This window comes from Biomphalaria glabrata, chromosome 5 (genome assembly GCF_947242115.1).
Source record: "Biomphalaria glabrata chromosome 5, xgBioGlab47.1, whole genome shotgun sequence".
Classification (NCBI taxonomy): domain Eukaryota; kingdom Metazoa; phylum Mollusca; class Gastropoda; family Planorbidae; genus Biomphalaria; species Biomphalaria glabrata.
In genome coordinates, this window is record NC_074715.1 from 39002452 (window position 1) to 39014033 (window position 11582).

At 33.6% G+C, this 11582-nt stretch overlaps 1 protein-coding gene across 8 annotated transcripts in view; it reads right to left on the reverse strand.

The window, feature by feature from the left end:
- Window positions 1-11082, reverse strand: part of LOC106059137 (nuclear factor 1 A-type-like) — a 29956-nt gene extending 18874 nt beyond the window's left edge. For 3 of the 8 annotated variants that reach the window (XM_056029003.1, XM_056029002.1, XM_013216703.2), the window contains exons 1-4: window positions 10975-11070; window positions 9999-10398; window positions 4156-4311; window positions 3067-3442 (exon numbers count right to left, since the gene is read on the reverse strand). In XM_056029003.1, coding sequence (XP_055884978.1) covers window positions 3067-3442; window positions 4156-4311; window positions 9999-10001 — 535 coding nt within the window. In that variant the 5' untranslated portion in view covers window positions 10002-10398; window positions 10975-11070. Of the gene's footprint in view, window positions 1-3066; window positions 3443-4155; window positions 4312-9998; window positions 10399-10974 lie in introns of all 8 variants that reach the window. The other 5 variants (XM_013216707.2, XM_013216697.2, XM_013216714.2 and 2 more) reach the window with 5 other exon arrangements.
- Window positions 11083-11582: the final 500 nt, after the last annotated feature.

An 11582-nucleotide genomic window follows, 5' to 3' on the forward strand; every position in this document is an offset into this window, starting at 1 on the left:
GTATCTTTGTAGCTAATATCTGTTGATGAATCATACAATGATTACTTTTTGGTGACCTATTCTGTACCAAACATTGAAATCCAGAACAGCATCCTAGCATTCTTAGAGCACCATTTGTGCAGACACCACAAATATATTCCAACATATTTTGCGATCGATTTTCATAGGTTGTTCCACAATGAAAATACTACCTCCAATAATGTGGACTATAAAACAAAGTAAATATACTAATTACACATAAAAATGTTTTTCAATTACATCATTTAAATGTTCACCATAGAAATAATATCTATGACTGAGTTTGATGAACAGTAATTTAAACTTGTAAAACTGGAATGTTTGAAATGATTCTGATTCAGTTGTCTGCAATAACTATCCTCGGTTGACAATTATAAGAGTGGTAAAAAAAAAAAAAAAGCTACCAATGGGAAGATGTTATACAATACAATCAATATGAAGTTTCACACATTAAGAATAAAATAAAATCTATTAGTATAATTTCTGATTGTCTTAGGCAACCTCTTGGTGAGAAGATGAATTAGCTTTGATGATTGGACATCCCCTAGATCTTAAAGAACCACATTGACTGAAAACATCCAGCTTCACAATATATCTAGAATATTACTACTTTTTAAAATAAATGATATTATAATAGATTTCTCCACAAAGCAATGTCTACACTATTAATAAGAGCAGGTAAAAAATATTGAAAACCAGTATAAATATATACATGCACACATTTTATACATATATATAGTTTAGAATATTGGAATTAATGACTCCTATAAATAAGTCAAAGCCATTCAGCACCATTATACTATGATGTGCCTGTGTGTGGGATACTATGTAAAACATTCACAAAAGCATGCATTTTTAAAATCAATTATTGGTACTTGAATGTGGAGATAATAAATATCTGCAAAAATCCCATACAGAACAGAAACAATGTCCACAGAAAATGTAATGAAATATCTTATGGCGGAAAACAGATTTTCCATTGAAAATGCAATTTTGGAGTTCATAGTTCATTATCTCTTTATATAGGCCATCTGTACATATTTGGTAATACTGAAGGATAGATCTATGTTTGTGTAAGCTTCCTTAGCAAAATTTTGTAGAAATTCGCTTTTATTTACAAAGATTTTATGCAGATTTTATGCATTCGTGAATTTCACCAAGTATGAAAATGATGACCAACAGGTTTTACTTATGGATTTATATGATCCCGTTTGCTTAAATCCTCCTCATAAACAGAGCCTTTAATATATAGGCCTATTTTTATGCTTAGAACTTTATTTGCAGACTAAAGAAATATAAAATAAAATTAATTTTAATACCAGGTGTGTGTATTTGAGGTAAAGTTTTATTCTCTTAGAAACTGTGCACTCAATAGATACAGAAAAGTTATCACAGACTGTTTTAAAGAGAAAAGCTACATTATGCTGTAGTCTTAATCCAACCCCCCCACCCCCCCTTTTATAAACAGGATTTTTTAAATAGATAAAATGATGGGCAACAGACTAAAAACTAGATAAAAGTATTGCTCCTTCTAGTTCTAAATCTAGTCAATTTAGATCTAGCATTAACTTAGTTATGTAGGACTAGATTTATAGCTTTTGGTGGTGCAAACTACTGAAGTCCTAAGGAGTTAGAGTGGACTAAAGGACTTCATGCTAAAGGGAGGAGGTAGGTAAGGCAAAACTAAGTAAAGTTGAGAATAACACTGACAAAACAAAAGGGTACTCAATAATGGCTTTTTTTTTTTGGGGGGGGGGGGGGGGGGGAGAGGAGACTTAACATATTAGCATTTTTATTTTTAAGCACAATTTCTTTTTCATCTAGTTTCACTGCCTTTAACAGACTTTTCACGACTGTGTGTAAATTATTTTTACTAGTAAGTAGATCTAGACTTAAGATAAAAGTATTCTATGTCATTAAAATTCACTGACTTTTCACTATTACTTGTGAACTATTTTCTCTAGGTCTAGCCCAAATCTAGACATTTTAGAGATATCTAAGTCACAAAAGGACTTTTCACGGCTATGTACGAACTCTATTATAATCTCTAGGGTAATCAAGACATTAGATATATCTAGATAATTAAAATGACTAAAATTCAAGCAGTTTTTTTTGTTATGTGTGAATTATCTTCACTAAATCTAACTTACTTATTACTTAATTTAATCTTGACACTGTCACTAGCTAGATCTAGATCTAAGTCACTAAAGTTACAAACTTTTCACGGTTATATGCAAAGTCACTCTTACTGTTACAACAAGTAGATTTTAGGTGATGGAGGACCTAGAGGGGTGTAGCCCACATGTTAGGCTAGTAATTGCTCTATATAAAGACAAGTTCTAGTGCGTCTTCAGTTGTAACAATGAGAGAAAACAACCATTTCTTTACTGCTGGCGGAAAAATAATGTTAGGTGAAATGCTGGCTCAAACAAGGCCATCTTCAATCACAAGGTCACAAATGTGAGTAAAGTGGTGTAGACGCATCACTGGTCAGCTCATTAACACAGCCAGCCCATCATCCGATTAGAATGCCTAGATACACTTCTTTTCCCCCCCAAATTTTTATGCAAGAAATAAGCAAAATTATTTTTTTTTTAATATTGGGTAAAAATTTTAGGAGAGTGGACTAAGTTTTTAAGAGAATTCTAGCAAACTTTAGGAGAATTTTAGGAGACTTTTCTTTTTTTTTTGCAGATATTAGGATATTTTAGGAGCGCTACAAACCCTGTAACTAGGGATTAAATGGCAAAGGATAAGGTGAATTGGATTTGGTACAAACATTAATATTGCATCATTATTGTTGTAGCCACATAGAGGCAATGCATTTCTTTTCTGCATTTAAAAAAAAATGATAGAAGAATTCTTTTTTAATTCAAGAATTTATAAATGTTCCATTTCAAATGGTTTACAAAATGCGAGAATTTGGAATTATAAGTGGTGGTGATTCCAGAAATCTCTCCTATCATATTCAAGATGGGTATGAGGCAAAAAACTTATATCAGTTATTCATAACTCTCATAAACAAAAGTTAAAAATGATTCTTCTTACCATAACTGTGAATAAAATTAGCCAGGTAAAGATCCAATTCTCTAACTGAAACACTTATATGGTGAGGATTGACACAAAGATTAGGATGGAGACACTCTGGTGATTTTTCCAATCTTTCTCCATCCGTAGACTCCAATGGGATGGCTTTAAAAAGAATGACCATAACGAGATCTAGGCGCCAGACCTTATCTGCCTGCCGCAGACAATCTATGCGTCTCATTTTGCCTTTTTGGTCTGGATTACTGAGTACACAAATGGGTGATCGCTTTCGTGTAATACTAAGAACAAAATCCTCACGACATTCCTGAGTAATATCCTTCCTCAACTTAGCTAAGAGTCGTGATGCCCACTTTTGTTTTACATCAGCTTTTTCATTCTATAAAAAAAGAATGTTAACTTAATTTGTTTGTTTGTTGTAGGTAATGCAAATATAGATGAAAATGTCTACAAATAAGTAATATATCAAGCTTTCACAAAACCTTATCATAAAAATACAATAGAAGTTCTTGCTAATTTCATAATCATATAGATCTAGTAATGGAGTAGCCATACATTTGTACCATTAGCTCTTTTTTTTTTTGTTTCTACAGGTAAAAATGTACTAGTTATAGATAACATTTGGAATACTAAAAAAAAGTTTGCTCAAAGGTATTTTTTTTAAAAGAGCAATTTTTTAATTGCTTATATATATATATATATATATATATATATATATATATATATATATATATATATATATATATATATATATATATATGTATGTATGTATGTATGTAAATATATATATATATATATATATATATATATATATATATATATAATGTACATATAAATACATTTAAACTAAGTTGAGGTTAACAAAAAATGTAGTCAAAGTGAATTCCCATTTGTTTGGACCAATAAAATTATCTTTCCATAATTATAAAATTACTAAATGAACAATTTTTAAATATATTATATATAAATATAGAATATATACAAAATTTTTATACTTATTTATCTAAAAAAAAAGTTTGATAGTAGTATTATATATTTAAAATAAAACAAGTTATTATAAAAACTATAAATTTTAACAAAAACTTTTCCCACCTGTAGCTCTTCCTTGACTCTCCTTTCTTCTTCCATAGACATCCTTTTTTCATGTTTCTTAAAATACTTCCGTTTAGAAGCTTGAAGATTAAACCAAGTATAAGAGAAAGACTTGACATGAGGCAAGAGGGCCTCAATAAATGGGTGGAATTCATCCTTAAAAAGGAAATATATATTTGTAATTAAATAGATGTTTTGTCAACATTTATATATATATATATATATATATATATATATATATATATATATATATATATATATATATATATATATAAAATTTATTTTTAAAAAAGAGCAACTTTAAAAATATGTTTTAGTTAAGTTTTTAGTTAATATAATTACAATAATATATACTTTTGCATCTACCCTATTTAAGAATAGTCCATAGCGTCAATTTGTAACATGTATTTTGTATGAAGTATTATACACCCCTAAACTTAAATATTACATAACATTTATTTTTGTTGTGTGCCACTTTGCAAGTGTGCTTAGATTTTCAATTACCCTTGGGCTTAGTTCCATGAAATCCATACTCTTATGAAAAAGCCACTCCGCAGTCCAGTAATAATGTGCATGACCTGATGTGTAGCAATGGACTTACTGAATTTATTAATATGCATGCCCCACTGGAGATACCCCCAAACAAGACCTTACTCATCTATAGTGTATAACTAGAGAGCAGACACCTCGCCCCCGCTTCCCTACTAATATATATATATATATATATGTATGTAGCTTAAAGGCAAAGGAAGGGGGAGGACAGTGGGGAGCATAGTCATGCCATTAGATGTGTGTGTTGGTTACATCAACAGAAAGCCAGCAACTAGCTATGGGAAGTGATGGGTCAATTTATTGATTTCATATGCTAGTGAGGGACACTGGTGGCCAAATACTGAGAGCAGCATCACACAAATGGTTACCCACTCAACTGTTTCCATTACATGGTTAGTGTTAGGAAATAATTGTTTGCCCCCATCTTACACAGCAGAGTTTGAGCAACTAGAAACACTGATAACTAGGCCAGAGATTTTTTGGGATAAGATTTTAATAAACAATCAAATGTTCATTATAATTCTCTTTTATATATTTTATATATATATATATATATAAATAAATAAATTTATATATAGATATATATATTTAATATATATATATTTATATTTATATATTTGCATATAATGTATGCACATGCACATACAATGTGTCAATTGTCTGTTCAATATTTCCAATTGTATTATATTTTCTTTCTTCGTGTGCCTTGACCTTATTATAAGTATTCTCATGTTCTTATCTACTTGTCAATAAACATAATGGTACACAAAGCCTATACATATCTATAGTTTCATATAGTCTCAAAATGATTAGTGCAATCAGAATTTGTAAAATAAGTACTTTAATCTTTTTTTTTTTACTACCCAAGAATTGTAATATATATATATATATATATGCCAATAATTGAGAATTACGAGATTTTGGAGGCAAATGTAATTCATCTAAGTCTGAAATGGGCTTGATCATGGCATTATTGTCTCTTGTTAAACAACAAGTCTTGTAGTGGGCCAGTTTCGCTCAAATAAAGGAGCTCTCAAGAGTGAAGGTGTATAACATGGCACTTGTTAAGAAAATCAGCCTGTTCTAATGAGACAAAAACTAGTAGAATCACCTTGCTGAGACATATAGATCCCATCACTCAAAAAAATTTAAATGCATAACTAGACATTCCAATGTTTGATAGCAAAAACAAAAATATTACATATCTTAACTTACACCTAACTTAATTTTACAAATAAGTTATTTGTTTCAATAATAATGATATTTATAATAATTTATAAGGGGAGGTGCAGTGGCTGAGTGGTAAAGCGCTTGGCTTCCGAACCGGGGGTCCCGGGTTCGAATCCCGGTGAAGACTTGGATTTTCAACTTTGGAATCTTTGGGCGCCTCTGAGTCCACTCAGCTCTAATGGGTACCTGACATTAGTTGGGGAAAAGTATAGGCGGTTGGTCGTTGTGCTGGCTACATGACACCCTCGCTAACCGTAGGCCACAAAAACAGATGAACTTTACATCATCTGCCCTATAGACCACAAGGTCTAAAAGGGGAACTAGTTAGGTCAGGTTCACATCTAACTTTACATTCACTTACACCTATCCTTTGATCTGCAGGACCGTTGGGGCACTACACAAGATCTGTTAACCTTCTTTCTCCATTCTTATCTCTCATTTGTCTTTGATATAATTTCATTTGGATGTTCTTTCTGAAAATATTGAAGCCTGCCTGGGTGGACCTCTACGGGGGCCGATTTTGAGTTTGTGTTTCCACACAAACTGTCTTTTGTAACCTTATTTTTTTTTGTTCTTGGGTTTCTTTGTCAAGTGTTAAGTAATGTATGTGGGTGTTGCCAAGGTAACGAAAAGAAAAGGAAGTGTTACTTTTTTGGCAGTGCAGAATGATGAAATATGAGCTACTCTTTCATAATTTATGTTTAAAAGTAGTTAGGAGGGTGAAAGTTAACTAGAGAAGACCCAGAGATTTGAAAGAGTAAAGATGTGTTTTTGAAGTGGAGGTGCCGGAGTGTAAAATATATAAAATCATGTTTCTGAAATTTCAAAATTATACCATCTCATAGAGATAAAAGCAATGAAAGTCATCCAGTGGATAACAACCTTGTCCTAGAACCAGCACAGAGATAAATACCCACCAACCCTATCTGGAAGACACATTCTAGTTCAAAATACCAGCCTCCACTACCACCAAACCTTTATAAGTGTATTTTTTTCAATAAATTGTTATTTACATGTTTAATAATAATATACAATTTTAAACAGTCACATCTATTTTTACAATAATAAAAGGTCCCTAAAACTGAGCAATAACTCGATAGTACACACTAGTATGGAGAAAAAAAAAACGCTAACTACAAACAAGCTCTAAAAATATCAGTGCGCCACTAAAGGCAGTTGAAAATGCTTATATAAATCAGTATTTTAAACAAAGTGCATCACTAATCAATTCATCCTGATGCAGCAAACAGCAGAGCAGAAGAAACAGGACATTGCCCATTTCTTTAAAATAGGCAGTTTTGAGCAGTTTATTTTCATTAACTTACTTAGACTTAGATCCTCCCGCGCCACTTCCCACCGATCAGCACATTGGTAGGCAAGCTGTCTCCACAAAGATCTGTCACTGGCAATATCTTAAGCCTCTTCCCACCTGGTGTCAACTGCTCTGAGGTCCTCCATGAAAGTGTGGCACCAAGTTATACGAGGACTTCCCTGTTGGTGATTTCCTCGCATTGGCCTCAATGTCATCGCAGCTCTTGGTATGCATAGTTCATTTTGTCAGGGAACATGTCCCGCAAACCTCATGCGACGCTCTGTTACAACCTCACTAAGTGGTCAACTCCCAGTTGGGCATAGGATTTCCTTGTTTGCGACCTGGTCTATATAACTGGCTCCTAAAATCTGTCTTAGCCATTTTTGTTGAGCCACATCTTTTCTCAATTTTGGCAGATGACTTCCATGTCTCACATGCATATGCTGCCGTTGGGATGACGATTGTCTATTTTGAACAAGGTGTATTGTCTCAAGTCCAGTGGCTTGGCTTGTTCCTATTCGGCACGCTACGTCATTGTAGGCATCCCAATCATTTGTTTTGATGCTGCTAAGTTATAAATGTGAACTTGTCCAGCTCTTCAAGCTTTGACACGCTAAGTCTGACGAGGGGCACCCTTTGCTTATATCCCACTCGCAAAATTTTAGTCTTATCCAAGTTTATGCAGAGGCCAATATTGGGTGCCTCTCTATCAAGGCTCATTTCATCATTTCTTGTATGCATTTTTATTTGTAGCCCCGAGTAGTGCAACATCATTGGTGAAGTCAAAGTTTGTCATTGTCATTCGGTTTTGTTTAGGTCATGGAATACCAAAGGCAGTCTGATTCATTGCTCTCCTCATTATGTAGTCAATGGCTAGGAGGAAGAGAAAGGGAGATAAGATGCACCCCTGTCTCGATACTAAAAAACTTGGTTGTTTCTTCCTTAAAAATGTAAATGACTGTAATTTTCTTTTGTTTTTTTTTAACCCCATTGCCACTATACCTTTTTGCATTTTCACAAACTCTGACACTCTTCTGTTACAATAATGGGGTTTTAGGGACTCTATATTGTTGTAACCCTATTGGCGACGCGATAGGGTTAACTGTGTGTGATCAGCTGACTTAGGTGACACAGGCCAGAAAGACAGTTTAGTGTGCTATGTCGAAGGGCAAGGGACAGTACTGGTTATGAAAGTGTTACGATTTTCTCTACCAGGCCTTCTGTAAACACACAACACAACACAAAAACCTGACAACAAGAGCTCCAAATAATCTGGAACTTTAATAATGGTCAAATAGATAACAGCCAATACTAGACAATCGGCACACATCAACAACTAAAAATGCTACACTGTACATCACCGTACTGAACTCTACTGTCACTATCTCTTCCTGGACTCGTACATAACACTTGAGGACTCTGCCAGGACCGACTTCATGGCCGACTAACAGTCCCAGTCTTCTCGTTGTCCTGTCTTGAACTACACTGCCTTACACTCTGTGTTTCTGGTCCATGCAGGCTTCGCGGGCATGCTATTCTGCCTCAAAGTGGCGCCTGTGTGGAAATGGTTTCTTGAGGGGGTAACTAGGCTAAATGAATGGCAAAATAAAACTCCTGTGGGAGTGTCCAAGGGTACGCAATTGCACGAACAGAGTTGAAAGAGAGCTCTCACGACCCTGTCGATAATCCATGCGCCGTTCCTCAATGACCGTTACAATAATAGCAAGTTTCCCCACGGTTAGCTTGATACAACATAGGAAAATGGCAGAGGCTCCCGGTAAACTCTGCCCTTTGGCCATGTCTAGCCTATGCGTCCTGAAGCCAGTTTTGTCGGAAATAGCAATGCTTTATATAGGCATTGACTTGTGTCTCTTTCAGACAGTATGGTGGTTCAGACAGGTTTTTTTTTTACTGTTTGACGCTATCAAACAGGTTTTTTTTTCAAACTTAGAGCTCAAAGAGCCTAACTTTGGCTCAGCTCTTAGACGATCTAACGATCCATGCAGGCTTATGATTAGATGACCATAACACGGGTTATATTCACGTGCGTTCATACCAGTACTGTCCCTGGCCCTTTGACATAGTGGTCGAGAGGCCAAGTGTGCTTGAACTAGGCTTGGCTACCTAGAAGGGGGCTCGAGGTTCGACACCCGACTCGGGCAGAGTTGTGTTTACTGAGCGCCTAAAGACAGCACTGAAAACCAACTCCTAGATACCCCCTCCCCCACACTGGTCCACAAAAGAGATTGGACCAAAAAAGCGCTCTGAGCATGCTATAAGCATGAAAGTAGCGCTATATAAAAGCTTTTTTTTTTTAATAATAATAATAGAACACTAAACTGTCTTTCTGGCCTGTGTCACCTAAGGAAGCTGATCACACACAGTTAACCCTATTGCGTCGCCAATAGGGTTATAACAATATTAACAATTATTTTCACGCAATGTGTTCCGTCTGGCCCCTGAACTAGTCTTTGTTTTTATCCATTTCTGAAGGTTCCTGTATATCCCGACGAGGGTTCCTATAAATTGGGTGGATTGGGAATTTTTAAATCACTAGAGATATTAATAATTAAAATATTATAAGTTAATAATTTAATTTTAATAAGTCTATTATAAGTATAGCTAAATATTCAACAATGTAAGAGTATGTACCAGTCAATGGTCTGAATGGTAAGCTACAATTCTGGGCTTACTTAAACTAGCTTAAAAAATAATCACAATTGTCAAAAAGTTAGGCCTTAGGGCTTACCATTGTTGAAATCACAATCTGAAGTGGCTAAATAGCCAGAGGTCACTTCCTTGGCATTCATTTCCCTTAGAAATGTTCTGCTAAGAAGTACCTTTGTGAATAAGAGGGGTATCCCCCCATCCGGTATTTTCTCAAATTTGAAACTATTAAGATTAAAACTTCTCTACTCTTCAGACAGATCTAGATTCTAGGAGCTACGCTACAGTTAGACTAGATATTATGATTATCCAGATCTATAAAATCTAAGAATCTAGAGATAGTAGAGTAAATTAGATTATTTAGATCTAGTCTAGAGTCTAGACTCTAGATCTTTGTCTTTATCAGTTTATATTGCTGCTTGCACCGTCAGTGTAGATTGAAGATTCTAATCCTGTCTTGCTCTGGCCTAGACCCTATTAAACTAATTAAAGTATTAATCGTCTTAATAAAAATTAATTATAATTGAGTATTATTAGTATAAAAAGAATATAACTTTGTAACTATATAACTACTATAAGTCTAAGTAGTATAAGACTATAAGATCTAGATTTGGATCTAGACTATATAAAGTATATAAATATAGATCTAGAATCCAGTATATAATTTAGAGACCTTAATTAACTTCAATTAAGTCATGTGTAGTAGACTATCACTAACTAAGTCTAAGTACTAATCTAGGTCTACAATATAGCGAAACCCGTAAGGGTAGACTGTTTACTGTAGTGTAGATCTAAATCTAGTGTAAACTGAGACTCAACTCATTTCTTAAATCTATAAAAATCTCTATTATTGACTATTGAACAGATTCATAGATCTACTTAAATCTACTGCTTTAGTACTTTAGTACTACTTCAACTACTACTTGTAACTTCAACTTGTACTAGTCTAGCTATAATAATATTCTAGATTAGATGTTATATTAACACTTTTGGATCTAGACTAGATCTTTGAGTAACAGATCATAATTTTTAAAATACGATTAGAGTCTAGATCTAACTTGAACAAGCGAATTTCGAAAGAAATATCACTTTAACACTCATAATTATGCTGTTATCCAAGGTCAGTGCTGAATAAGGATAGCCAAGGGAGCCATTTTGAAAAGTAGTTCCAATCAAAATATGCCATTACGCCATTAGTTTACAATATTCTAAGACGCATCAATTCTCATTTTATGCATATAATCATTATAATCTTTTTAATTAAATCTAAAAAATTTAATTTTTTTTTCAAAATATAAATTTTTATGGATAATTCGTTATACTTGTTGCGCACTATATTGTAGTATGGAATGTTTAATACCATTATCAGGCTGAGTAATCTAATAGCCTCACGAGACAGTCTATTTGCAGAACTAGAACCCGGGTGTTCTTTAATTTGCTCTAGATTTAAAAAATAAATAAATCGTTATTCAATTTATTAGATATATCTATTATAATCTATATCTACTCGAATTCTGAAAAAAAAATAAAGAAATTTACAATACGGAATAAATGATTTTAAAGCGATTCACAATTGTTAATATCCATATATGGAAATGAGTGGTATCAATACTCGTTTTGTTTCATTTTATTTTGGTTTTAAACCAATGAATGATCTTGAAAATCA